The 25,555-nt window shown below is 47.5% G+C and overlaps 1 protein-coding gene across 1 annotated transcript in view; it reads left to right on the plus strand.

Annotated features, from left to right (window-relative positions):
* C2_2H2orf81 (chromosome 2_2 C2orf81 homolog) overlaps positions 1–25,555 on the plus strand; it is a 163,949-nt gene that overhangs the window by 58,035 nt on the left and 80,359 nt on the right. The window contains exon 2 of the mRNA XM_085642948.1: positions 6,777–7,007. Within this exon, the coding sequence (XP_085499074.1) occupies positions 6,777–7,007 (231 nt within the window). The remainder of the gene's footprint in view (positions 1–6,776; positions 7,008–25,555) is intronic.

The raw sequence follows: 25,555 nt of genomic DNA on the forward strand, positions 1-25,555 counted from the left end.
CAGGATGGGGAAAATATCATAAGCAGTTGCGCCTGCAGTCCTACGCCAGAACTCCCGGAGAGCGCCCCGGAAATTGCGGTACACACGGAGCGGCAACGAGTCATAGCAAAGGAGGTGTATCACGCTGATCCCAGAAAAGAAAAACAAAAAGAATCAGAGAAGAAAAAGGAGGCCATGGAAAAAGAGATAAAAAGACTAAAGAATCCCCTCCCCCAACCCCCACCCTGCACCTCTGCAGATGAGTACGGCCCCTCCCCCAGCAGTGTGCCTGTCGCCCTGGAACCAGACCCGAAATATAGGAGAATAGGGAAAAAGAAGTAGGAAAAGAACCCCACCAGACGGGGGGGGTAGAGAAAGTATTAATAAACTGGAGGAGGGCCTTCAAAACATACCCCCGGCTTCTCCCTCCCGCACGGTAAGTTTCCCCCAAAGTGAACAATAAACGGCACAAAATCTATCTTCTCAAAGAAAAATGGGGAGCATTATGCACCTATTATGCTGTTAGCTATGCCAGGAGAGCACGCAACCCCTGAGCCCGCCCGTCCACTAGATGACCACCCCTGAAGGATCAGCCTCATCCCTGACCACTCTTTGGGAGTCTGCCCATGACTACCCCTCGACCCAGCACCATATCCGATGTTCCAAGGTAGAGGATTGTCCAAAAACGTCCGAGAAGCGACGCACACAGGTGGGGTGGAAGTCTCTGAGCATCAACACAGTCCGCAGCGTGGAGAAACAGGCTTCCCAGTGCTGCACAAGGATATGAACTGCACTCCAGGTCCAGGAAGGCAGAAGCAGCCAAAGCAGACAATAGTTGCTGGAGTTGTCTCTGGGTCGCAGGAGGGCACGTACGGGACGAGGCTACCACATCCCACTCAGGTCTAGTGCCTCCGGGGCAGATCAGGTCCTCAGCTGGACGAACACACTGTAGCATACTGGCCGGAGTGTCCAGCTGTGCACTAACCTCAGGGGTGGCCGCCAAAGTGTCCTCCTGTGCGCAGTGTGGGTAGTCCCTGTGTACGTGCGGACAGGCGGGCCGCCACTGCCCCAACGGCGACGCCACACCGTCGAGCTTACTCCCCAAGACCCCGACACCATGAATCAAGGAGGAGTGAAGAGCACCAAGGGCCTCGAGGAGGTCGCCGTACCCCAGCACAGCTCTCTGCGATCGCGCCGCCACACTCCCGAAAGTCGCACTCTCACAATCCCGCTGCGGCCCAGCGGACAGGATGGTAGGCTTCATTGCAACAAGATGGCCGCCAAGTATGCCCGACCCTCACCGGGGCTGGGACCCTGGGACAAGCGTCTCGATGTCCACGTCGCTGGTGACCGGGTTCCGGGGGCAGGCGAAAAGTTATCCGTTGCGTGGTCACGGGCAACAGTCGTCCCCACTACGGACCAGCTCCCGTAAAAATTCGGGGGCGGCCCGCAATGATCAGGGCAGGATACGGGCGGCGGCCGGGCAGCTCACCATCAAAGGAAGGGGCAGCCACCGGAGGGTCTGAGAATTGCACCCCCGGGCATGCACTCGGTCCGCTACGCATGACAGTAGAGACGACCACGACGAAATGTAGGCCGAGTTTGGCACCGCTCCGGTGGACCGACTCCACCCAGTCACAACAGGCCGCTGTTGTTGAACTGCCACCCGGCCACGGCGTCCACTCGAGGTCCCGGCTCCAGGGCCGCACAGGCCGCAAAGTTCAAATGCACATTTCTCCGGCGATACCGCAGCCAGAAACCTCGGAGTCACACAGTCGGGTGCCTCTCTCCTTCAGAAACACGACCGCGTAGCACAGGTTAAGGATCTTGTGCAGGATATCCGTGCGGGATGCGGAGGTTCACGGAGCCGGGAGTCTACGCTGCCGTCCCGGTCGCCATCTTGGCTCCTCCCCTTTCAGCGTATTATCAATCAGGGAGATCGGCCTGTAACAACTTGGGTCTGAGCGGTCCCCCTTTTTAAAAATAGGCACAATAATACTGGAGGACCAAGTATGGGGTATAGGGGAATTAGTTAAATTATTAAAAACATTCAACAATAGGGGTGCCCAAAAATCAGGATGACTTTTGATAAGGTCGATGGGCAAGCCATCTGGGCCAGGGGCTTTACCTCCCAGACTCTGATCGATAGCCTCCTCTACCTCCGATAGGTCAATCGAAACCCTGTTAGTCATTATATACTCATTGATGATTATAGGTACAGCCGGAGCAGAATAGATCTTACTAAAATGCGCTTCCCAGGACTCACTAGAGATATTGCAACTAATAGGAGACATAGGGTTCCCTAGAGACCTCATGCCTTTAAGGGCCGACCAAAAATCCTTACCATTTTTTAACGCGGTAGCCCGTGCAAGATTGTCCCAATGCTCTCTTATGATTGCCTCCTTTCTAGTTGCTATAGCTCTTTTATAACATAATCTGAGTGATTTACTAAGGGAACTATCTCTGGGTTTGTTAACAAGTGCCCTGTGCAGGGTTCTATTAGCTGAGGAGCAATCAACATTGAACCAACCTCGGTCCAGGTGGGCTTTCTTATTAGGCCTAGACAACAAGGTTTTAACTCCTGCACAAAGCTGTGAGAAGGTGACGACTACCTCCGGGTTATGTTCCTTAAACGACAAACAAGTATCGATCAATTCAGGGTGAGTTCTTACCATCCTGCCAAATATGGCTTTGTTGTCTATTCCTCGCCAGACCAATATGAGATTGTCAGTAGAGGGGGACAAGTCCCTAGCACCACACTCTATATCATAGATTGGTCTAGACATAGAACTCAGGGTTAGATTGACAGGATTGTGATCCCCCTGTAGTGTGGGAATCACCTCAGCTTTTAATACACAATTCCCTAAAGGGGCAGTAGTAAAAATATAATCAATAGTGGAAGTCGAGCCCCTGCCTCTATAGGTGGGTTCAATATGGCCCGCTCTAGTCGACACTTCTGCGAGCTCCATTACGTTTGTAAAGTTGTTAATACTTATGAGGTCTAGTAATTGGGCCCCCCTATGACATAATGGTGCCATGTTCATAGGATAGATAGCAGAGTGGATGCCCCTCGGGAGCTTGACATTAAAATCACCCCCTAGGCAAATGCCCTCAGGTTTAATGCTGCGGTTAGATATCTAAATATTAGAGATAAAGTTAAACAGATCAATATAGTTCATATTGGGAACATTCTTAAAAGCATTATTATAAAAATTAATTAAATAAAACGAAATTCCCCGTTTGTAGACCAGGGCTTGAAATTTGTCGTTATTGGTGGTGAGCGCCCTGGCACGGCCCCCTGCCCTAATTTTAATCCAAATTGAGAGGCCTCCAGCTGGTCTTCCAGAGTCTGGAATGGGGGATACAGTATTAAAGCATTCAAACCCCTCTAAAAACAGCTCTTGAGTTGGCCAGGTCTCTTGGAACATTACAATATCTTGTTTGTGAATTAACTCCAACCAGTCAGGCAAATTCATTTTAGACGCGAGACCTGCCACATTCCAACTCAGTATTTTGAGAGTGGGTTCAACGTTAAGAGTGGCTCGGGTGTCGAGTTCACAAGACGGGGATACAATTAGAGAGGGGACTAGCTCTACTAAATCTAATTCTGGTCAGGGAGAAGATAGTCAGTCCTGGCTATCCAAACCAGATAAGGGCATGAATCTGTTGTGTAGCGAGAGGGGGTGGGTGGCAAAAGGCAAATCAATAAGTGATGCCTTCTGTCCATCAATACTTCTTTTTGCATTTGTCCATGCCGTGGTTGCAGTTGTTTAGGCTGCTGAAATACCTGCCGAGCTGCAGTCCTTGCTCTGGGTGATGCTGCAGTCCCCTGTTGTGAGGGCAGCTGTAGTTACTATTGTGTTGCCTGCTGTGATTACACCTCTAGTGGCATCAGACATCACTGCTGGAATACCTGCTGTGCTTGTAGCTGTTGCAGTTGTTGCCTGCCGAGCTGCAGTTGTTGCTCTGATTGCTGCTGCAGTCCATGTCGTGAGGGCAGCTGTAGTTACTATTGTGCTGCCTGCTGTGATTACACCTCTAGTGGCAGCAGACATCACTGCTGGAATACCTGCTGTGCTTGTAGCTGTTGCAGTTGTTGTCTGCCGAGCTGCAGTCGTTGCTCTGGTTGCTGCTGGAGTCCCTGTGATGAGGGCAGCTGTAGTTACTATTGTGCTGCCTGCTGTGATTACACCTCTAGTGGCAGCAGACATCACTGCTGGAATACCTGCTGTGCTTGTATCTGTTGCAGTTGTTGCCTGCCGAGCTGCAGTCGTTGCTCTGATTGCTGCTGCAGTCCATGTCGTGAGGGCAGCTGTAGTTACTATTGTGTTGCCTGCTGTGATTACACCTCTAGTGGCAGCAGACATCACTGCTGGAATACCTGCTGTGCTTGCAGCTGTCGTTGCAGTTGTTGCCTGCCGAGCTGCAGTCGTTGCTCTGATTGCTGCTGCAGTCCATGTCGTGAGGGCAGCTGTAGTTACTATTGTGCTGCCTGCTGTGATTACACCTCTAGTGGCAGCAGACATCACTGCTGGAATACCTGCTGTGCTTGTAGCTGTTGCAGTTGTTGTCTGCCGAGCTGCAGTCGTTGCTCTGGTTGCTGCTGGAGTCCCTGTGATGAGGGCAGCTGTAGTTACTATTGTGCTGCCTGCTGTGATTACACCTCTAGTGGCAGCAGACATCACTGCTGGAATACCTGCTGTGCTTGTAGCTGTTGCAGTTGTTGCCTGCCGAGCTGCAGTCGTTGCTCTGATTGCTGCTGCAGTCCATGTCGTGAGGGCAGCTGTAGTTACTATTGTGTTGCCTGCTGTGATTACACCTCTAGTGGCAGCAGTCATCACTGCTGGCATCCTTGCTGTGCTTGCAGCTGTCGTTGCAGTTGTTGCCTGCCGAGCTGCAGTCGTTGCTCTGGTTGCTGCTGCAGTCTGTGTGATGAGGGCAGCTGGAGTTACTATAGTGCTGCCTGCTGTGATTACACCTCTAGTGGCAGCAGACATCACTGCTGGAATACCTGCTGTGCTTGCAGCTATCGTTGCAGTTGTTGCCTGCCGAGCTGCAGTCGTTGCTCTGGTTGCTGCTGCAGTCTGTGTGATGAGGGCAGCTGTAGTTACTATAGTGCTGCCTGCTGTGATTACACCTCTAGTGGCAGCAGACATCACTGCTGGAATACCTGCTGTGCTTGCAGCTGTCGTTGCAGTTGTTGCCTGCCGAGCTGCAGTCGTTGCTCTGGTTGCTGCTGCAGTCCGTGTGATGAGGGCAGCTGTAGTTACTATTGTGCTGCCTGCTGTGATTACACCACTAGTGGCAGCAGACATCATCACTGGTATCCCTGCTGTGCTTGCAGCTGTCGTTGCAGTTGTCGTTGCTGTGGTAGTGGTGCCTGTGGTCACAGCTGTTGTGGCTCCTCAGGCGGTTCTTGTTGAGGTTGAGGTTGAGGTTATTGTGGCTGTTGTTGATGTTGTGGTGGAAGCTGCTGTGGTCACAGCTGTGCTTTCTGTTCTTTTAGTGCCTGCTTACAGTTGTTGATGCTGATGTGATGGTGGCTGTTGTTGCTAAGGTTGTCGCATTTGATGCTGTGATCCCGGCTATGGTAGCAATTGTTGTTGGTGCTGTGCTCTCTAATGTGGTTCCATATGTGATCACTACTCTTGTTTCTGCCTCGATGACAGTTGTTGTTGCCCTGTTATCTCTGCCACTGCGTTACCTGTGGTCACTTACTTGTTTCCTGCTGTGGGTGCATCAGTGGTTAATGCTGGTATCCCTGCTGTGTTGGCAGATGTTGTTCTTTTTATCGTCCCTGCCATGGTGGCATCTGTGGTTGTTGCTGTGGTCACTGCTGCTGCCATGAGTCTGTAGTCACAGTTGTAGTGACAGCTTCTCTTCTGTGGTGGCAGATGTGGTACGTCACAGATACCAATGGTGTCAGCATTTCAGTCAGGAAAGAAGCATGGTGCAATGGTAGAAAGAGATGACTTTTTTAGCCCCCTCTGCAAACACAAAGGGAAATGAGTAATGACTTTAGTAAGCACTGAAAAACCCTCTCTTATTCTTTTATTTGTAATCCCATGAGCTCTGGCAAGCATCTTAAGCAGCTACTGGCCAGATCTAAAGAACAACTGTGTAGATGGTTGGAATTATCCACTTCTTTACACAAAATATACAAAAACCAGGCAGAGCGAGCATGGCTGACAAGTATCTTACAGGCGTCCCTCACAGTGAGTGTGAGAAACACACCTCTAGCTTTACTTAAAAGACCCCTCTCCCACCAGCCTAGTTGGTGGCATGCTTCTTCAGTGGGGTCCCACACCGGACACCTAGTGCATCACGGATGGGCTTCAACGCCTGATTATAGTGGAGCGGTGTTTAAATTGGCAGCGATTCTTTTCCTTCAGAAGAGATGAAAGGGTGAATTAAAACTGCCTCACATGATGTATTTTTAATAATGGTCCCCTTAGACAAGCTTGGAATCAGTGGTGGATGTGTGACCTCTTACATCCTATAAAGAGGTCGACATGTTTCAACCAAGATATCAATGCCACTCAGTGTGACTCAGTGTGACGGACACCCTCAAGATATTTGGTAGCAGTGCTGGCTCCACTTTGGTTTTCAATATTATGTTGGGAAGGTGAGTGAGCCTTCTCTCTTCTCACTCTCCCCTTTGTTGTTTAGCTTACACAAAGTATAAACATGGAACCTATTTCTTTGCCATATACTTGTGCTGAGGCATTGTGTATTGTAGGGGATGGAAGTGGGAAATCATTATACATAAAATGAAATAATCTCTTTGTTTCCGGCAGACAATGTCTCGAGCCGCGTTCTCGAAGTCTCGGCTGGATAAGTCTCGGGGACCGCCCGTCCTGATGCAGGCCCCACCGGTCTCAGCGGACATTGTGCCTGGTCGCCTGACAGAGTCCGACTGGAACTCCCTGGTCGAGCGGGAGGATGCGGACGAAAATGTCTGTGACATCATTGAGGACCTGATGAACCGAATCATGGATGAGTGCTTTGCAGCATATCTGGAAAAACAGGTAAGTAAGGAATGGGCACCCACAGCATCTCCATTGACCCTCATCCCAACACTACAATCATGAGGCATCTGCAGCATCTCCAGTGACTCTTATCCCAACACTACAATCATGAGGCACCTACAGCATCTCCATTGACCCTTATCTCAACACTACAATCATGAGGCACCTACAGCATCTCCAGTGACTCTTATCCCAACACTACAATCATGAAGCACCTGCAGCATCTCCAGTGACTCTTATCCCAACACTACAATCATGAGGCACCTGCAGCATCTCCAGTGACACTTATCCCAACACTACAATCATGAGGCACCTGCAGCATCTCCAGTGACTCTTACCCAACACTACAATCATGAGGCACCTACAGCATCTCCAGTGACTCTTATCCTAACACTACAATCATGAGGCATCTACATCATCTCCAGTGACTCTTATCCCAACACTACAATCATGAAGCACCTGCAGCATCTCCAGTGACTCTTATCCCAACACTACAATCATGAGGCACCTGCAGCATCTCCAGTGACTCTTACCCAACACTACAATCATGAGGCACCTGCAGCATCTCCAGTGACTCTTATCCCAACACTACAATCATGAGGCACCTACAGCATCTCCAGTGACTCTTATCCCAACACTACAATCATGAGGCACCTACAGCATCTCCAGTGACTCTTATCCAACACTACAATCATGAGGCATCTACATCATCTCCAGTGACTCTTATCCCAACACTACAATCATGAGGCACCTACAGCATCTCCAGTGACACTTATCCAACACTACAATCATGAGGCATCTACATCATCTCCAGTGACTCTTATCCCAACACTACAATCATGAGGCACCTACAGCATCTCCAGTGACTCTTATCCAACACTACAATCATGAGGCATCTACATCATCTCCAGTGACTCTTATCCCAACACTACAATCATGAGGCACCTACAGCATCTCCAGTGACACTTATCTCAACACTACAATCATGAGGCACCTACAGCATCTCCAGTGACACTTATCCCAACACTACAATCATGAGGCACCTACAGAATCTCCAGTGACACTTATCCCAACACTACAATCATGAGGCACCTACAGCATCTCCAGTGACTCTTATCCCAACACTACAATCACGAGGCACCTGCAGCATCTCCAGTGACTCTTATCCCAACACTACAATCATGAGGCTCCTACAGCATCTCCAGTGACTCTTATCCCAATACTACAATCATGAGGCACCTGCAGCATCTCCAGTGACTCTTATCCCAACACTACAATCATGAGGCTCCTACAGCATCTCTACTGACTCTTATCCCAACACTACAATCATGAGGCACCTACAGCATCTCCAGTGACTCTTATCCCAACACTACAATCATGAGGCACCTACAGCATCTCCAGTGACTCTTACCCAACACTACAATCATGAGGCACCTACCGCATCTCCAGTGACTCTTACCCAACACTACAATCATGAGGCACCTACAGCATCTCCAGTGACTCTTATCCCAACACTACAATCATGAGGCACCTACAGCATCTCCAGTGACTCTTACCCAACACTACAATCATGAGGCACCTACAGCATCTCCAGTGACTCTTATCCAACACTACAATCATGAGGCACCTAAAGAATCTCCAGTGACTCTTATCCCAACACTACAATCATGAGGCACCTACATCATCTCCAGTGACTCTTATCCCGACACTACAATCATTAGGCACCTACAGCATCTCCAGTGACTCTTATCCCGACACTACAATCATGAGGCACCTACAGCATCTCCAGTGACACTTATCCCAGCACTACAATCATGAGGCACCTACAGCATCTCCAGTGACTCTTACCTAACACTACAATCATGAGGCACCTACAGCATCTCCAGTGACTCTTATCCAACACTACAATCATGAGGCACCTACAGCATCTCCAGTGACTCTTAACCCAACACTACAATCATGAGGCTCCTACAGTATCTGCAGTGACTCTTATCCCAACACTACAATCATGAGGCACCTACAGCATCTCCAGTGCCTCTTATCCCAACACTACAATCATGAGGCTCCTACCGCATCTCCAGTGACTCTTACCCAACACTACAATCATGAGGCACCTGCAGCATCTCCAGTGACTCTTATCCCAACACTACAATCATGAGGCACCTACAGCATCTCCAGTGACTCTTATCCCAACACTACAATCATGAGGCACCTGCAGCATCTCCAGTGACTCTTATCCCAACACTACAATCATGAGGCACCTACAGCATCTCCAGTGCCTCTTATCCCAACACTACAATCATGAGGCTCCTACCGCATCTCCAGTGACTCTTACCCAACACTACAATCATGAGGCACCTGCAGCATCTCCAGTGACTCTTATCCCAACACTACAATCATGAGGCACCTACAGCATCTCCAGTGACTCTTACCCAACACTACAATCATGAGGCACCTACAGCATCTCCAGTGACTCTTATCCAACACTACAATCATGAGGCACCTAAAGAATCTCCAGTGACTCTTATCCCAACACTACAATCATGAGGCACCTACATCATCTCCAGTGACTCTTATCCCGACACTACAATCATTAGGCACCTACAGCATCTCCAGTGACTCTTATCCCGACACTACAATCATGAGGCACCTACAGCATCTCCAGTGACACTTATCCCAGCACTACAATCATGAGGCACCTACAGCATCTCCAGTGACTCTTACCTAACACTACAATCATGAGGCACCTACAGCATCTCCAGTGACTCTTATCCAACACTACAATCATGAGGCACCTACAGCATCTCCAGTGACTCTTAACCCAACACTACAATCATGAGGCTCCTACAGTATCTGCAGTGACTCTTATCCCAACACTACAATCATGAGGCACCTACAGCATCTCCAGTGCCTCTTATCCCAACACTACAATCATGAGGCACCTACAGCATCTCCAGTGCCTCTTATCCCAACACTACAATCATGAGGCACCAACAGCATCTTCAGTGACTTTTATCCCAACACTACATTCATTAGGCACCACCAGCATCTCCAGTGACTCTTATCCCAACACTACAATCATGAGGCACCTACAGCATCTCCAGTGACACTTATCCCAACACTACAATCATGAGGCACCTACATCATCTCCAGTGACTATTATCCCGACACTACAATCATGAGGCACCTACATCATCTCCAGTGACTCTTATCCCGACACTACAATCATTAGGCACCTACAGCATCTCCAGTGACTCTTATCCCGACACTACAATCATGAGGCACCTACAGCATCTCCAGTGACTCTTATCCCAACACTACAATCATGAGGCACCTACATCATCTCCAGTGACTCTTATCCCAACACTACAATCATGAGGCACCTACAGCATCTCCAGTGACTCTTATCTCAACACTACAATCATGAGGCACCTACAGCATCTCCAGTGACTCTTATCCCAACACTACAATCATGAGGCATCTACATCATCTCCAGTGACACTTATCCCAACACTACAATCATGAGGCATCTACATCATCTCCAGTGACTCTTATCCCAACACTACAATCATGAGGCATCTACATCATCTCCAGTGACTTTTATCCCAACACTACATTCATTAGGCACCTACAGCATCTCCAGTGACTCTTATCTCAACACTACAGTCATGAGGCACCTACAGCATCTCCAGTGACTCTTATCCCACCATTACAATCATGAGGCACCTACAGCATCTCCGGTGCCTCTTATCCCAACACTACAATCATGAGGCATTTACAGCATCTCCAGTGACTCTTATCCCAACACTACAATCATGAGGCACCTACAGCATCTCCAGTGACTCTTATCCCAACACTACAATCATGAGGCACCTACAGCATCACCAGTGACTCTTATCCCAACACTACAATCATGAGGCACCTACAGCATCTCCAGTGACTCTTATCCCAACACTACAATCATGAGGCACCTACAGCATCTCCAGTGACTCTTATCCAACACTACAATCATGAGGCACCTACATCATCTCCAGTGACTCTTATCCCAACACTACAATCATTAGGCACCTACAGCATCTCCATTGACCCATATCCCAACACTACAATCATGAGGCACCTGCAGCATCTCCAGTGACTCTTATCCCAACACTACAATCCTGAGGCACCTGCAGCATCTCTAGTGACTCTTATCCCAACACTACAATCATGAGGCACCTACAGCATCTCCAGTGACTCTTATCCCAACACTACAATCATGAGGCACCTACAGCATCTCCAGTGACTCTTACCCAACACTACAATCATGAGGCACCTACCGCATCTCCAGTGACTCTTACCCAACACTACAATCATGAGGCACCTACAGCATCTCCAGTGACTCTTATCCCAACACTACAATCATGAGGCACCTACAGCATCTCCAGTGACTCTTACCCAACACTACAATCATGAGGCACCTACAGCATCTCCAGTGACTCTTATCCAACACTACAATCATGAGGCACCTACAGAATCTCCAGTGACTCTTATCCCAACACTACAATCATGAGGCACCTACATCATCTCCAGTGACTCTTATCCCGACACTACAATCATTAGGCACCTACAGCATCTCCAGTGACTCTTATCCCGACACTACAATCATGAGGCATCTACATCATCTCCAGTGACTCTTATCCCAACACTACAATCATTAGGCACCTACAGCATCTCCAGTGCCACTTATCTCAACACTACAATCATGAGGCACCTACAGCATCTCCAGTGACACTTATCCCAACACTACAATCATGAGGCACCTACAACATCTCCAGTGACTCTTATCCCAGCACTACAATCATGAGGCACCTACAGCATCTCCAGTGACTCTTACCCAACACTACAATCATGAGGCACCTACAGCATCTCCAGTGACTCTTATCCAACACTACAATCATGAGGCACCTACAGCATCTCCAGTGACTCTTATCCCAACACTACAATCATGAGGCTCCTACAGCATCTCCAGTGACTCTTATCCCAACACTACAATCATGAGGCACCTACAGCATCTCCAGTGACTCTTATCCCAACACTACAATCATGAGGCACCTACAGCATCTCCAGTGCCTCTTATCCCAACACTACAATCATGAGGCACCTACAGCATCTCCAGTGCCTCTTATCCCAACACTACAATCATGAGGCACCTACAGCATCTTCAGTGACTCATATCCCAACACTACAATCATGAGGCACCTGCAGCATCTCCAGTGACTCTTATCCCAACACTACAATCATGAGGGACCTGCAGCATCTCCAGTGACTCTTATCCCAACACTACAATCATGAGGCACCACCAGCATCTCCAGTGACTCTTATCCCAACACTACAATCATGAGGCACCTACAGCATCTCCAGTGACACTTATCCCAACACTACAATCATGAGGCACCTACATCATCTCCAGTGACTCTTATCCCGACACTACAATCATGAGGCACCTACATCATCTCCAGTGACTCTTATCCCGACACTACAATCATTAGGCACCTACAGCATCTCCAGTGACTCTTATCCCGACACTACAATCATGAGGCACCTACAGCATCTCCAGTGACTCTTATCCCAACACTACAATCATGAGGCACCTACATCATCTCCAGTAACTCTTATCCCAACACTACAATCATGAGGCACCTACAGCATCTCCAGTGACTCTTATCTCAACACTACAATCATGAGGCACCTACAGCATCTCCAGTGACTCTTATCCCAACACTACAATCATGAGGCATCTACATCATCTCCAGTGACACTTATCCCAAAACTACAATCATGAGGCATCTACATCATCTCCAGTGACTCTTATCCCAACACTACAATCATGAGGCATCTACATCATCTCCAGTGACTTTTATCCCAACACTACATTCATTAGGCACCTACAGCATCTCCAGTGACTCTTATCTCAACACTACAGTCATGAGGCACCTACAGCATCTCCAGTGACTCTTATCCCACCATTACAATCATGAGGCACCTACAGCATCTCCGGTGCCTCTTATCCCAACACTACAATCATGAGGCATTTACAGCATTTCCAGTGACTCTTATCCCAACACTACAATCATGAGGCACCTACAGCATCTCCAGTGACTCTTATCCCAACACTACAATCATGAGGCACCTACAGCATCACCAGTGACTCTTATCCCAACACTACAATCATGAGGCACCTACAGCATCTCCAGTGACTCTTATCCCAACACTACAATCATGAGGCACCTACAGCATCTCCAGTGACTCTTATCCAACACTACAATCATGAGGCACCTACATCATCTCCAGTGACTCTTATCCCAACACTACAATCATTAGGCACCTACAGCATCTCCAGTGACTCTTATCCCAACACTACAATCATGAGGCACCTACAGCATCTGCAGTGACACTTTTCCCAACACTACAATCATGAGGCACCTACAGCATCTCCAGTGACTCTTATCCCAACACTACAATCATGAGGCACCTACAGCATCTCCAGTGACTCTTACCCAACACTACAATCATGAGGCATCTACATCATCTCCAGTGACTCTTATCCAATGCTACAATCATGAGGCATCTACATCATCTCCAGTGACTCTTATCCAACACTACAATCATGAGGCACCTACAGCATCTACAGTGACTCTTACCCAACACTACAAGCATGAGGCATCTACATCATCTCCAGTGACTCTTATCCAACACTACAAGCATGAGGCACCTACAGCATCTCCAGTGACTCTTATCTCAACACTACAGTCATGAGGCACCTACAGCATCTCCAGTGACTCTTATCCCACCATTACAATCATGAGGCACCTACAGCATCTCCGGTGCCTCTTATCCCAACACTACAATCATGAGGCATTTACAGCATTTCCAGTGACTCTTATCCCAACACTACAATCATGAGGCACCTACAGCATCTCCAGTGACTCTTATCCCAACACTACAATCATGAGGCACCTACAGCATCACCAGTGACTCTTATCCCAACACTACAATCATGAGGCACCTACAGCATCTCCAGTGACTCTTATCCCAACACTACAATCATGAGGCACCTACAGCATCTCCAGTGACTCTTATCCAACACTACAATCATGAGGCACCTACATCATCTCCAGTGACTCTTATCCCAACACTACAATCATTAGGCACCTACAGCATCTCCAGTGACTCTTATCCCAACACTACAATCATGAGGCACCTACAGCATCTGCAGTGACACTTTTCCCAACACTACAATCATGAGGCACCTACAGCATCTCCAGTGACTCTTATCCCAACACTACAATCATGAGGCACCTACAGCATCTCCAGTGACTCTTACCCAACACTACAATCATGAGGCATCTACATCATCTCCAGTGACTCTTATCCAATGCTACAATCATGAGGCATCTACATCATCTCCAGTGACTCTTATCCAACACTACAATCATGAGGCACCTACAGCATCTACAGTGACTCTTACCCAACACTACAAGCATGAGGCATCTACATCATCTCCAGTGACTCTTATCCAACACTACAATCATGAGGCACTTACAGCATCTCCAGTGACTCTTACCCAACACTACAATCATGAGGCATCTACATCATCTCCAGTGACTCTTATCCAATGCTACAATCATGAGGCATCTACATCATCTCCAGTGACTCTTATCCAACACTACAATCATGAGGCACCTACAGCATCTACAGTGACTCTTACCCAACACTACAAGCATGAGGCATCTACATCATCTCCAGTGACTCTTATCCAACACTACAAGCATGAGGCACCTACAGCATCTCCAGTGACTCTTATCTCAACACTACAGTCATGAGGCACCTACAGCATCTCCAGTGACTCTTATCCCACCATTACAATCATGAGGCACCTACAGCATCTCCGGTGCCTCTTATCCCAACACTACAATCATGAGGCATTTACAGCATTTCCAGTGACTCTTATCCCAACACTACAATCATGAGGCACCTACAGCATCTCCAGTGACTCTTATCCCAACACTACAATCATGAGGCACCTACAGCATCACCAGTGACTCTTATCCCAACACTACAATCATGAGGCACCTACAGCATCTCCAGTGACTCTTATCCCAACACTACAATCATGAGGCACCTACAGCATCTCCAGTGACTCTTATCCAACACTACAATCATGAGGCACCTACATCATCTCCAGTGACTCTTATCCCAACACTACAATCATTAGGCACCTACAGCATCTCCAGTGACTCTTATCCCAACACTACAATCATGAGGCACCTACAGCATCTGCAGTGACACTTTTCCCAACACTACAATCATGAGGCACCTACAGCATCTCCAGTGACTCTTATCCCAACACTACAATCATGAGGCACCTACAGCATCTCCAGTGACTCTTACCCAACACTACAATCATGAGGCATCTACATCATCTCCAGTGACTCTTATCCAATGCTACAATCATGAGGCATCTACATCATCTCCAGTGACTCTTATCCAACACTACAATCATGAGGCACCTACAGCATCTACAGTGACTCTTACCCAACACTACAAGCATGAGGCATCTACATCATCTCCAGTGACTCTTATCCAACACTACAATCATGAGGCACTTACAGCATCTCCAGTGACTCTTATCCCAACACTACAATCATGAGGCACCTGCAGCATCTCCAGTGACTCTTATCCCAACACTACAATCACGAGGCTCCTACAGCATCTCCAGTGACACTTATCCCAACACTACAATCATGAGGCACCTACAGCATCTCCATTGACCCATATCCCAACACTACAATCATGAGGCACCTGCAGCATCTCCAGTGACTCTTATCCCAACACTACAATCATGAGGCACCTACAGCATCTCCAGTGACTCTTATCCCAACATTACAATCATGAGGCACCTACAGCATCTCCAGTGATTCTTATCCCAACACTACAATCATGAGGCACCTACAGCATCTCCAGTGACTCTTATCCCAACACTACAATCATGAGGCACCTACAGCATCTCCAGTAACTCTTATCCCAACACTACAATCATGAGGCACCTACAACATCGCCAGTGACTCTTATCCCAACACTACAATCATGGGGCTCCTACAGCATCTCCAGTGACACTTATCCCAACACTACAATCATGAGGCACCTACAGCATCTCCAGTGACTCTTATCCCAACACTACAATCATGAGGCTCCTACAGCATCTCCAGTGACACTTATCCCAACACTACAATCATGAGGCACCTACAGCATCTCCAGTGACTCTTATCCCAACACTACAATCATGAGGCACCTACAGCATCTCCAGTGACTCTTATCCAACACTACAATCATGAGGCACCTACATCATCTCCAGTGACTCTTATCCCAACACTACAATCATTAGGCACCTACAGCATCTCCAGTGACTCTTATCCCAACACTACAATCATGAGGCACCTACAGCATCTGCAGTGACACTTTTCCCAACACTACAATCATGAGGCACCTACAGCATCTCCAGTGACTCTTATCCCAACACTACAATCATGAGGCACCCACAGCATCTCCAGTGACTCTTACCCAACACTACAATCATGAGGCATCTACATCATCTCCAGTGACTCTTATCCAATGCTACAATCATGAGGCATCTACATCCTCTCCAGTGACTCTTATCCAACACTACAATCATGAGGCACCTACAGCATCTACAGTGACTCTTACCCAACACTACAAGCATGAGGCATCTACATCATCTCCAGTGACTCTTATCCAACACTACAATCATGAGGCACCTACAGCATCTCCAGTGACTCTTATCCCAACACTACAATCATGAGGCACCTGCAGCATCTCCAGTGACTCTTATCCCAACACTACAATCACGAGGCTCCTACAGCATCTCCAGTGACACTTATCCCAACACTACAATCATGAGGCACCTACAGCATCTCCATTGACCCATATCCCAACACTACAATCATGAGGCACCTGCAGCATCTCCAGTGACTCTTATCCCAACACTACAATCATGAGGCACCTACAGCATCTCCAGTGACTCTTATCCCAACACTACAATCATGAGGCACCTACAGCATCTCCAGTAACTCTTATCCCAACACTACAATCATGAGGCACCTACAACATCGCCAGTGACTCTTATCCCAACACTACAATCATGGGGCTCCTACAGCATCTCCAGTGACACTTATCCCAACACTACAATCATGAGGCACCTACAGCATCTCCAGTGACTCTTATCCCAACACTACAATCATGAGGCTCCTACAGCATATCCAGTGACACTTATCCCAACACTACAATCATGAGGCACCTACAGCATCTCCAGTGACTCTTATCCCAACACTACAATCATGAGGCACCTACAGCATCTCCAGTGACTCTTACCCAACACTACAATCATGAGGCACCTACAGCATCTCCAGTAACTCTTATCCCAACACTACAATCATGAGGCACCTACAACATCGCCAGTGACTCTTATCCCAACACTACAATCATGGGGCTCCTACAGCATCTCCAGTGACACTTATCCCAACACTACAATCATGAGGCACCTACAGCATCTCCAGTGACTCTTACCCAACACTACAATCATGAGGCACCTACAGCATCTCCAGTGACTGTTACCCAACACTACAATCATGAGGCTCCTACAGCATCTCCAGTGACTCTTACCCAACACTGCAATCATGAGGCACCTACTGCATCTACAGTGACTCTTATCCCAACACTACAATCATGAGGCACCTACAGCATCTCCAGTGACTCTTATCCCAACACTACAATCATGAGGCACCTACAGCATCTCCAGTGACTCTTATCCCAACACTACAATCATGAGGCACCTACAGCATCTCCAGTGACTCTTATCCCAACACTACAATCATGAGGCACCTACAGCATCTCCAGTGACTCTTACCCAACACTACAATCATGAGGCACCTACAGCATCTCCAGTAACTCTTATCCCAACACTACAATCATGAGGCACCTACAACATCGCCAGTGACTCTTATCCCAACACTACAATCATGGGGCTCCTACAGCATCTCCAGTGACACTTATCCCAACACTACAATCATGAGGCACCTACAGCATCTCCAGTGACTCTTACCCAACACTACAATCATGAGGCACCTACAGCATCTCCAGTGACTGTTACCCAACACTACAATCATGAGGCTCCTACAGCATCTCCAGTGACTCTTACCCAACACTGCAATCATGAGGCACCTACTGCATCTACAGTGACTCTTATCCCAACACTACAATCATGAGGCACCTACAGCATCTCCAGTGACTCTTATCCCAACACTACAATCATGAGGCACCTACAGCATCTCCAGTGACTCTTATCCCAACACTACAATCATGAGGCACCTACAGCATCTCCAGTGACTCTTACCCAACACTACAATCATGAGGCACCTACAGCATCTCCAGTGACTCTTATCCCAACACTACAATCATGAGGCACCTACAGCATCTCCAGTGACTCTTATCCCAACACCACAATCATGAGGCACCTATAGCATCTCCAGTGACTCTTATCCCAACACTACAATCATGAGGCACCTGCAGCATCTCCATTGACCCTTATCCCAACACTACAGTCATGAGGCACCTGCAGCATCTCCATTGCCTCTTATCCCAACACTACAATCATGAGGCACCTACAGCATCTCCAGTGACTCTTATCCCAACACTACAATCATGAGGCACCTACAGCATCTCCAGTGACTCTTATGCCGACACTATAATCATGAGGCGCAACATTCCTGGTAGAGACAGGCGGCCACAGATGTTGTCCACTGGAGGAATAGTCATACACCATTCCCTTACCACTGTGTCCTGTTAATTCTATTTCAGAATTGATTTTTTAAAAATAATCTTTATTGTGCATTTTTGCCTTTTTATAACAATACCCCCCCTCCAAAATAAAACTGCCCACCTACCCCTCTCCCCGCCCCCCGGTTATACCATCGAACCGTACACATTAATTTTAAGACATCAATTGGAAAGAAAGCAGAGTGAAATCAGCTGTAACAAAGTACAATTATCAACAACAAACCATTATTTAAAGTGCAATTTGCGGAGTAAATATAATGACGGGACTGACATAAATAATGATTGATTGGAGTAAAAACCGGAAGTAGTACGGCACAAGATGTAAACAGCAGACTATTCTTCAAAGTGCAAGTGTGCAAAAATAAATATAATTGCAAGGCTAACATTAATGAATATTAACAGTACTCCCAACTTTGCACGCGCCCTTACCCTAGCGCTCCGTCACAATAATGCGGTTCAAATGCGCTGTACCTTGAGGCATACGAAAAATGGACCTAAGTCTGATGTATAAAGTGCAAGGTGCCAGGGCAATCCCTCCTATTATTTCAAACCCCCTCAAATTTCTAATCTAGATAAGGGCGCCCATATTAGCAGTTCTTTTTTCTTTTTTTTAACACCGTTTCTGGCATAGATTGCTTTCTCTAGACTGGAAATGGCTAATAGGCGGGCAAGCCAATGTCGGAACTGTGGGGGTTGTGGATCTAGCCATGCTGTAGCTAATACCAGTCTAACGATTGTCATAGCGACTGCAACTCCAAGCAAGATCACCTTTGGACTCAATGCAACCTTAATATCTAGCTTGGTGCGAAAAAAGTTCTGGATTTCATTCTTTAACTGGCTCAAAGAAGAACATGTTGCAAACATATGCACAATGTCAGCACTAAACATGGAACAACGCGGGCACTTAGTACCCTGCCCCGAGCCCCACTTGGAAATTCTTGCTGGAGTATAATGAAGCATAAAGCAAGTTTTAAAAAACTGTACTTGCAGATTGGCCAACAGCAACACTGTTTGGGATAAGTTGAGGGCTTTTGCAAATTCTTTTTCATTCACCGACAGCTTATCCTGCCATTTCATGCACTGTTTGTCGAGGTCATCTTTCATTTCACCATTCAACATCTGATAGATTGACCCAATACGGATTGTGACCTCTGCTATTAGCTGACCCACCAGGACATTCTGACCAAAGCCTCTCAGGCCCCCGCTTTCCGCTGAAGGTAATCTTACTTGCAGGTACTTAAAAAACTCTTTGTTATTCATACTGAATTTTGTTTTTAACTCGTCAAACGAGACAAGACCCGCCGGGGAGAGAAAGATACCCAGTTTATCTATACCTGCCCCAAACCATACATACATATAGCCGTCATTGAAGATTCCAGGTAGGTTTTCATTATTTAAAATCAGGGTATGAAAATTCAGTCTCCCCAGGCCCAGAATCTTCCGTATTGCAACCCAGGACTTTGCCGTGCCCAAAAGACACTTGAATGTACCTTTTTTTATAGTAGCTATATTCGACTTGTCTTAGCAAACGCCCCCAAGCCTCTTCCCCAAGCCGTAACTCGTAGATGGAAGGCATAGTATTGGGCACTGCCACTTGTGGGGGTTCCCTCAGTAGGACTCAGCCATATTGCAATAGTGAAACCCAGTAGTACAATCTAGGGGTATGGGAGTGCCCCCCTTTCTCTAGGAAGTGAAAGATACCTCAGCGCTCTCCTTGGCTTAGAATACGCCCATAAAAATCTAGTAAATATCACATCAAAGATTTTAAACGATTCGCCTGGGAATTCTAATGGGATTGCTCTAGAAAAGTACAAGGTTTTTCAGGAAATAAATCATCTTTATCAGATTGCAGCGGCCTATCATAGTAAGGTACAAATTATTTAATCTTGCCGAACCTTTCTTAGTTCCATCTACCAAGGGATCTAGATTATTATTAATGATAGATTCAACGTTTGAGGAGATATAAACACCCAGATATAGTGCTTTCTCCACCACTCCGTTATCCGCTAATACAATCTTTTCGTTAATAACAATCTGTGTCTTTTCTTTGTTTAGCGACATATCTCCAAATATAGCGGCTTCTGAATCTATTGCCTTACTAGCAATTTCCGGATTAGGTGTTAGAACTGCCACGTCATCGGCATAAGCCAGGAACTTGGTCTCATGGCCATGCATAATTATTGGTTGAATAATAGTACTTTGCCCTATTTTCCTTAAAAAAGGATCAATGTACAATGCAAACAGGAGTGGGGAGCAAGTGCACCCCTGTCGGGTTCCCCGAGTAATCGTCATTGCTCCTGTCATTCTACCCGAAATACAAACCCTAGCCGTAGTGTTGTGATATAAGGCCTTAATTCCACTCACAAAACCTGGTCCAAAGTCACCTTGCATACATTGCCTGCCAAAGGAACTGCCAGCAGACCCTATTGAATGCTTTATCGGCATCTAACAAAATCAGAGCCATAGGGGTTGCTGTCACTTCCGCAGCGTCAGAGACGAATATGGTAGGTGGTGTCCCTACCAGTGATGAAACCATGTTGTTGCTGAATCACCAATTTTTTTACGACCTGGGCTAATTGAGCTGCCAGTAGCTTGGATTAAACCTTTGAATCACTGTTTATTAGCTTGATTGGCCTTTAAGAGCCAAGCTCGGCATAACGTTTATCCTTCTTCAAGTAAGACAGCTATTTTTGCCACCGACCATGAATCAGGAGGTATAGATCCATTGAATATATGATTAAAAAGTGGGACCATCTGATCTTTCAGCTGGGGGACAAAGGTTTTGTAAAACTCTGAGGGGATTGCGTCCATACCAGCCGTTTTGCTGTGGGGAAGGCTAGTGATAGCTAGCAATATCTCATCCATTGTTAGCTCTTCTTCTAGGGTTTCACGTTCTTCTAGGGATAGTTTGCTTAAGGGTACTGCTTCCAGAAACCCCTTAATTCGTTCAGGACATACCCGATTTGCCTCTGTGTTCAGGTTTTGATAAAACACTTGAAATGCCTCTCTGATTTTATTAGTATCGGTAACCACCCCAAGAGTAGGATTGTGTATTTCTCTAATCTCTGTCTTGCTCTTACTGCTAGATGGTGCCCTACCTGATGACTCTGCTCATAAGATCTTTCCTTCCAGGCAATACTTAGCTGCTGCCCTGTCTGCAAAAATTGCCTCCAGGTCTGTCCTTGCAAGTACTACCTTAGTTTGTGCTTTACTTATATCGCTTGCTTGTTGTATGGTCCTCGCTAAGTCCTCCTCGGCTACTGCTAAGTTATCTTGTTTAACTTGAATCATTAGCCTATCTTGCTTTCCCTTATTCGATGAGAATTTTAAGGTCTCCCCCCTTAGGCAGGTCTTAAAAGTATCCCACACCATACAAACAGAGGCACTGCCATTGTTCGTCTCGAAAAAGTTGGGATCCACCTACTAATATACTCACAGTACTCCTTATTGGTTAAAACCACATGTTCAAAGCTCCATGAGCTAACCTGCTTCCCCCCTTTTCGATGCAGCACTAAGACAAGAGGATTGTGGTCCGAGAGGAACCGTGAGTATCGTTCGATCTGGCAGTCCGTGATAAGCTTGTTGGACACAAAAAAATAATCAAGACGGGCATGTGTGCCGTGTGGAGCTGAAAAGAATGTATACCCGTCTACAATCTGATTTTTTTTAATGCCAGGCCATGATCCTTGCATACCCCTTTTAGGGTTTGATACACCTTAGGGTTCTCCCAGTCTACCGTTACTGTCCACCTATATCAAAACTCCCTGGAAGGTTAAGATTAAAATCCACGCACAAAACCACAGGTAGGGGGCGGCCCGTTAACCCCTTAGAAACCTGCATTAGGGTGGGGGGATCATCGAACATGCTGCCATAAACTGAATATAGCGTGAACTTGCCTCCGCAGGATGAATGACAAACTACGACTACCCATCTCCCCCTAGGATCATGCCCTACTACGAATTTCAGCAGGCTTCCTCAGGCCAAAACTGCCACACCAGCAGTACGCACACCTTGGGAGGTGCAAGCTACCAGCCTATAGCCCAAGGAGTTAAGAATATCTCTCTGTGAAACTTCAATATGTGTCTCCTGGAGGCAGACAACGTCCACACTCAGAAATTTTAAACCTGGAGAAGTTCTGGGTCTTTTCTTAAGGTAGGCCAGGCCGCATAGGTTGATAGATGCGATACGGATCAATCATTCATTAATTAATGTTCCTCCCCCACACCCTAAGCACCAACCCTTCAAAATAACAATGTGCTCAGGACCACCTCCATGGGTCACCACCTCCACTCTATACCTCTTCCACACATGCTTCGTTCATGCTGGTTTGTTTGGCCTTCTTTCCTCAACCAATCCCCCCTGACTGTCCCCCCTTCCCTCCCACCCCCCACCCTCACCACTCTACTGAGCAACCTGGCCTGTATGATGCAGTCTAGCATCACAGACCCCACTCCCCCTCCACCTACCCCTTGGTATTTTTTATTTTTATTTCACCCCCTTTTTTATTTTTTCTCTCTCCCCCGTGTTTTTTCCCAGGATTCAGAAATATATTTCAGAGTGTTTCCCCCTGAATCAGACACCACCAGTTGATCCGTGAGAAATTCCTGTGCCTGAACCTCCGAAAAAAAGGTACGGGTATGGCCCTTCCATACTACCGTCAATCCTGCCAGATATTGTAGGTACACTTCGGCACCTATTTTCTGCAGGGGGGCAAACATCTGCCTTAATGGCCATCTGCGCTCTACAGTAGCATGAGCAAAGTCTGGCCGTGCAAAGAAGGTAACACCCTCAAAATCCCTCTTAGCATTGGGGCGGGCCAAATCAAAAATACTTTGTCTCAAAAGAAAATGTCCAAAATAAACCAACATAGCCCTAGGATATGCATACTATCCGCCCGTTGATTTTGTGGGAATCGGTGTGCCATCTGAATTTCTCGTGTCGAATCCCATCCGGTAAGTTCTGGGAATGCACCCTTTAGAAGCTTAACAACATAGTCTCTGGGGTCCCCTCCCTCTCTCCCTTCTGTAAAACCCGGTAACCTTAAATTGTTCCTTCTCTGCCTGCTTTCATGGTCCTCCATCTTCTGCATCATGTCCGTGAGCTTAGGGTCCTGGAAAGAGCTTGTTTCCTTTAACTCCGCGACCTCTTGTTCGAGAGTATCAGTCCGAGCCTCTATACTGGTCATCCTGTCGGAAATTGCTAATTTTCCTGACCGTGCCCTGTATTTTTTTAGAGGCTTGCTGGGCCCGCCGGTTATCTGTCCACACTTCAGCTTGCATTTGCTTAATCGTAGCCAAAATTAGGGAGTGTTGAGGTTCCTGTTTTGTTGGCGATCCGGCTGTAGCACCCTCCATACCCTGGGCGGGCTTGGCCAAAAGTTGAACAGCTGAATAATCCCACCTAAGCCTGGGGGACCCTTTCTTTGAATGCTCCTTCCGGTCCTTAACAGCCTTATCGTTACTCAACTGCTGCTTTTTATCTCGGCTGTGGGCCTTTCTTTTTGCCTCTTGATCCCCCTGATCGCTTTTTCCCATCAGCAGAGATAACTGATCCATCCGTTGAACTGCTGCTCACAGATGTGGACTGGGATGATGTTGACAAACCTAAGTCAGGCATTGAGGAGGCTGAGTCCTTGGCTAGGGACAGAAAATTCTCCCAGCCCCCAGTCCGGTCGGGTGAAGCCAGTGGACCAGGGACCCCCAGACAGTCGGAGTCAAAGGAGATAGGATCAGCTTCCGTTGGCTGTAAGGAGGGGGGATCCGAGGCCCCCCATGAACACCACGATCATTCTCAAGGCATTCCTCCCCAAAGATATTCTGCTTGTCCTGCCGATTCCCCCTACCTCATCCTCGGGGGGCCCTGCGCGATTCTCCTTTTCATATAGTTTGGAGTTTCTGGTGTCATCCCCCTCTGTGATGATTTCCGGCACTGTTTCCTGCACTTGGGTGATGACAGGCGCAGATGTCGACACTGAAACTAGGGAGAGAGTTACAGTAGCAGAGTCCTGGGTTTTGTTGATCTGCGATAAAAAGGTCCGAAATTGCGGGCTGGACTTCCGCTGCCACCAACATATTGCTCCCTCGGGTAGCCCTTTTACCTGCAATGTCAGGCTTGTTTATGGTATTGTCAGGCTCATCCCCTTTTTTCTTGGTCTTCTATTTCAAACCAGTTTCCTTAAGGCCCCCCTGGTGCATGCTGGTCTTTGCAGTCCCGGCCGGGCCGGGAGCAGTGGCAGCCACATTTATTATTTTAGCCTTGGAGGCTTTAGAGTTCCTGCCAGCCATCAATGCGTAGCACCTGGACCGTCTGGCAGCAATGATTGTGCCTGCCTGTCTCAGCACGCCTCCCAAGGCTACACGCCGTCCCTTTACACAGGCGGCCTCGCGGAGTCTCCTGCTGTATCTCCCGCTGCCTCTCCACCCCTCTCATGTGCCGCCGTGCCGGATCCAGAAAGCACCAACAAGAAACAGACCCTCAAGCATTCCTCGCCCGCTCCCGGGGCCATCTCCCGCTGCCCGGGATCACTGCCAGCGCATCATCGGGAAGAGGAGGGGAGGGAGCCCTTGGTTAGTGAGCCGCTTAGCTAGACGTCATCTTTGCTCCGTTGTGTTTGCACTGCCTGTATTTCAGAATTGAGATGCCACTTTCAGTCGTGT

This window comes from Triturus cristatus, chromosome 2_2, assembly GCF_964204655.1.
Source record: "Triturus cristatus chromosome 2_2, aTriCri1.1, whole genome shotgun sequence".
Taxonomy (NCBI): domain Eukaryota; kingdom Metazoa; phylum Chordata; class Amphibia; order Caudata; family Salamandridae; genus Triturus; species Triturus cristatus.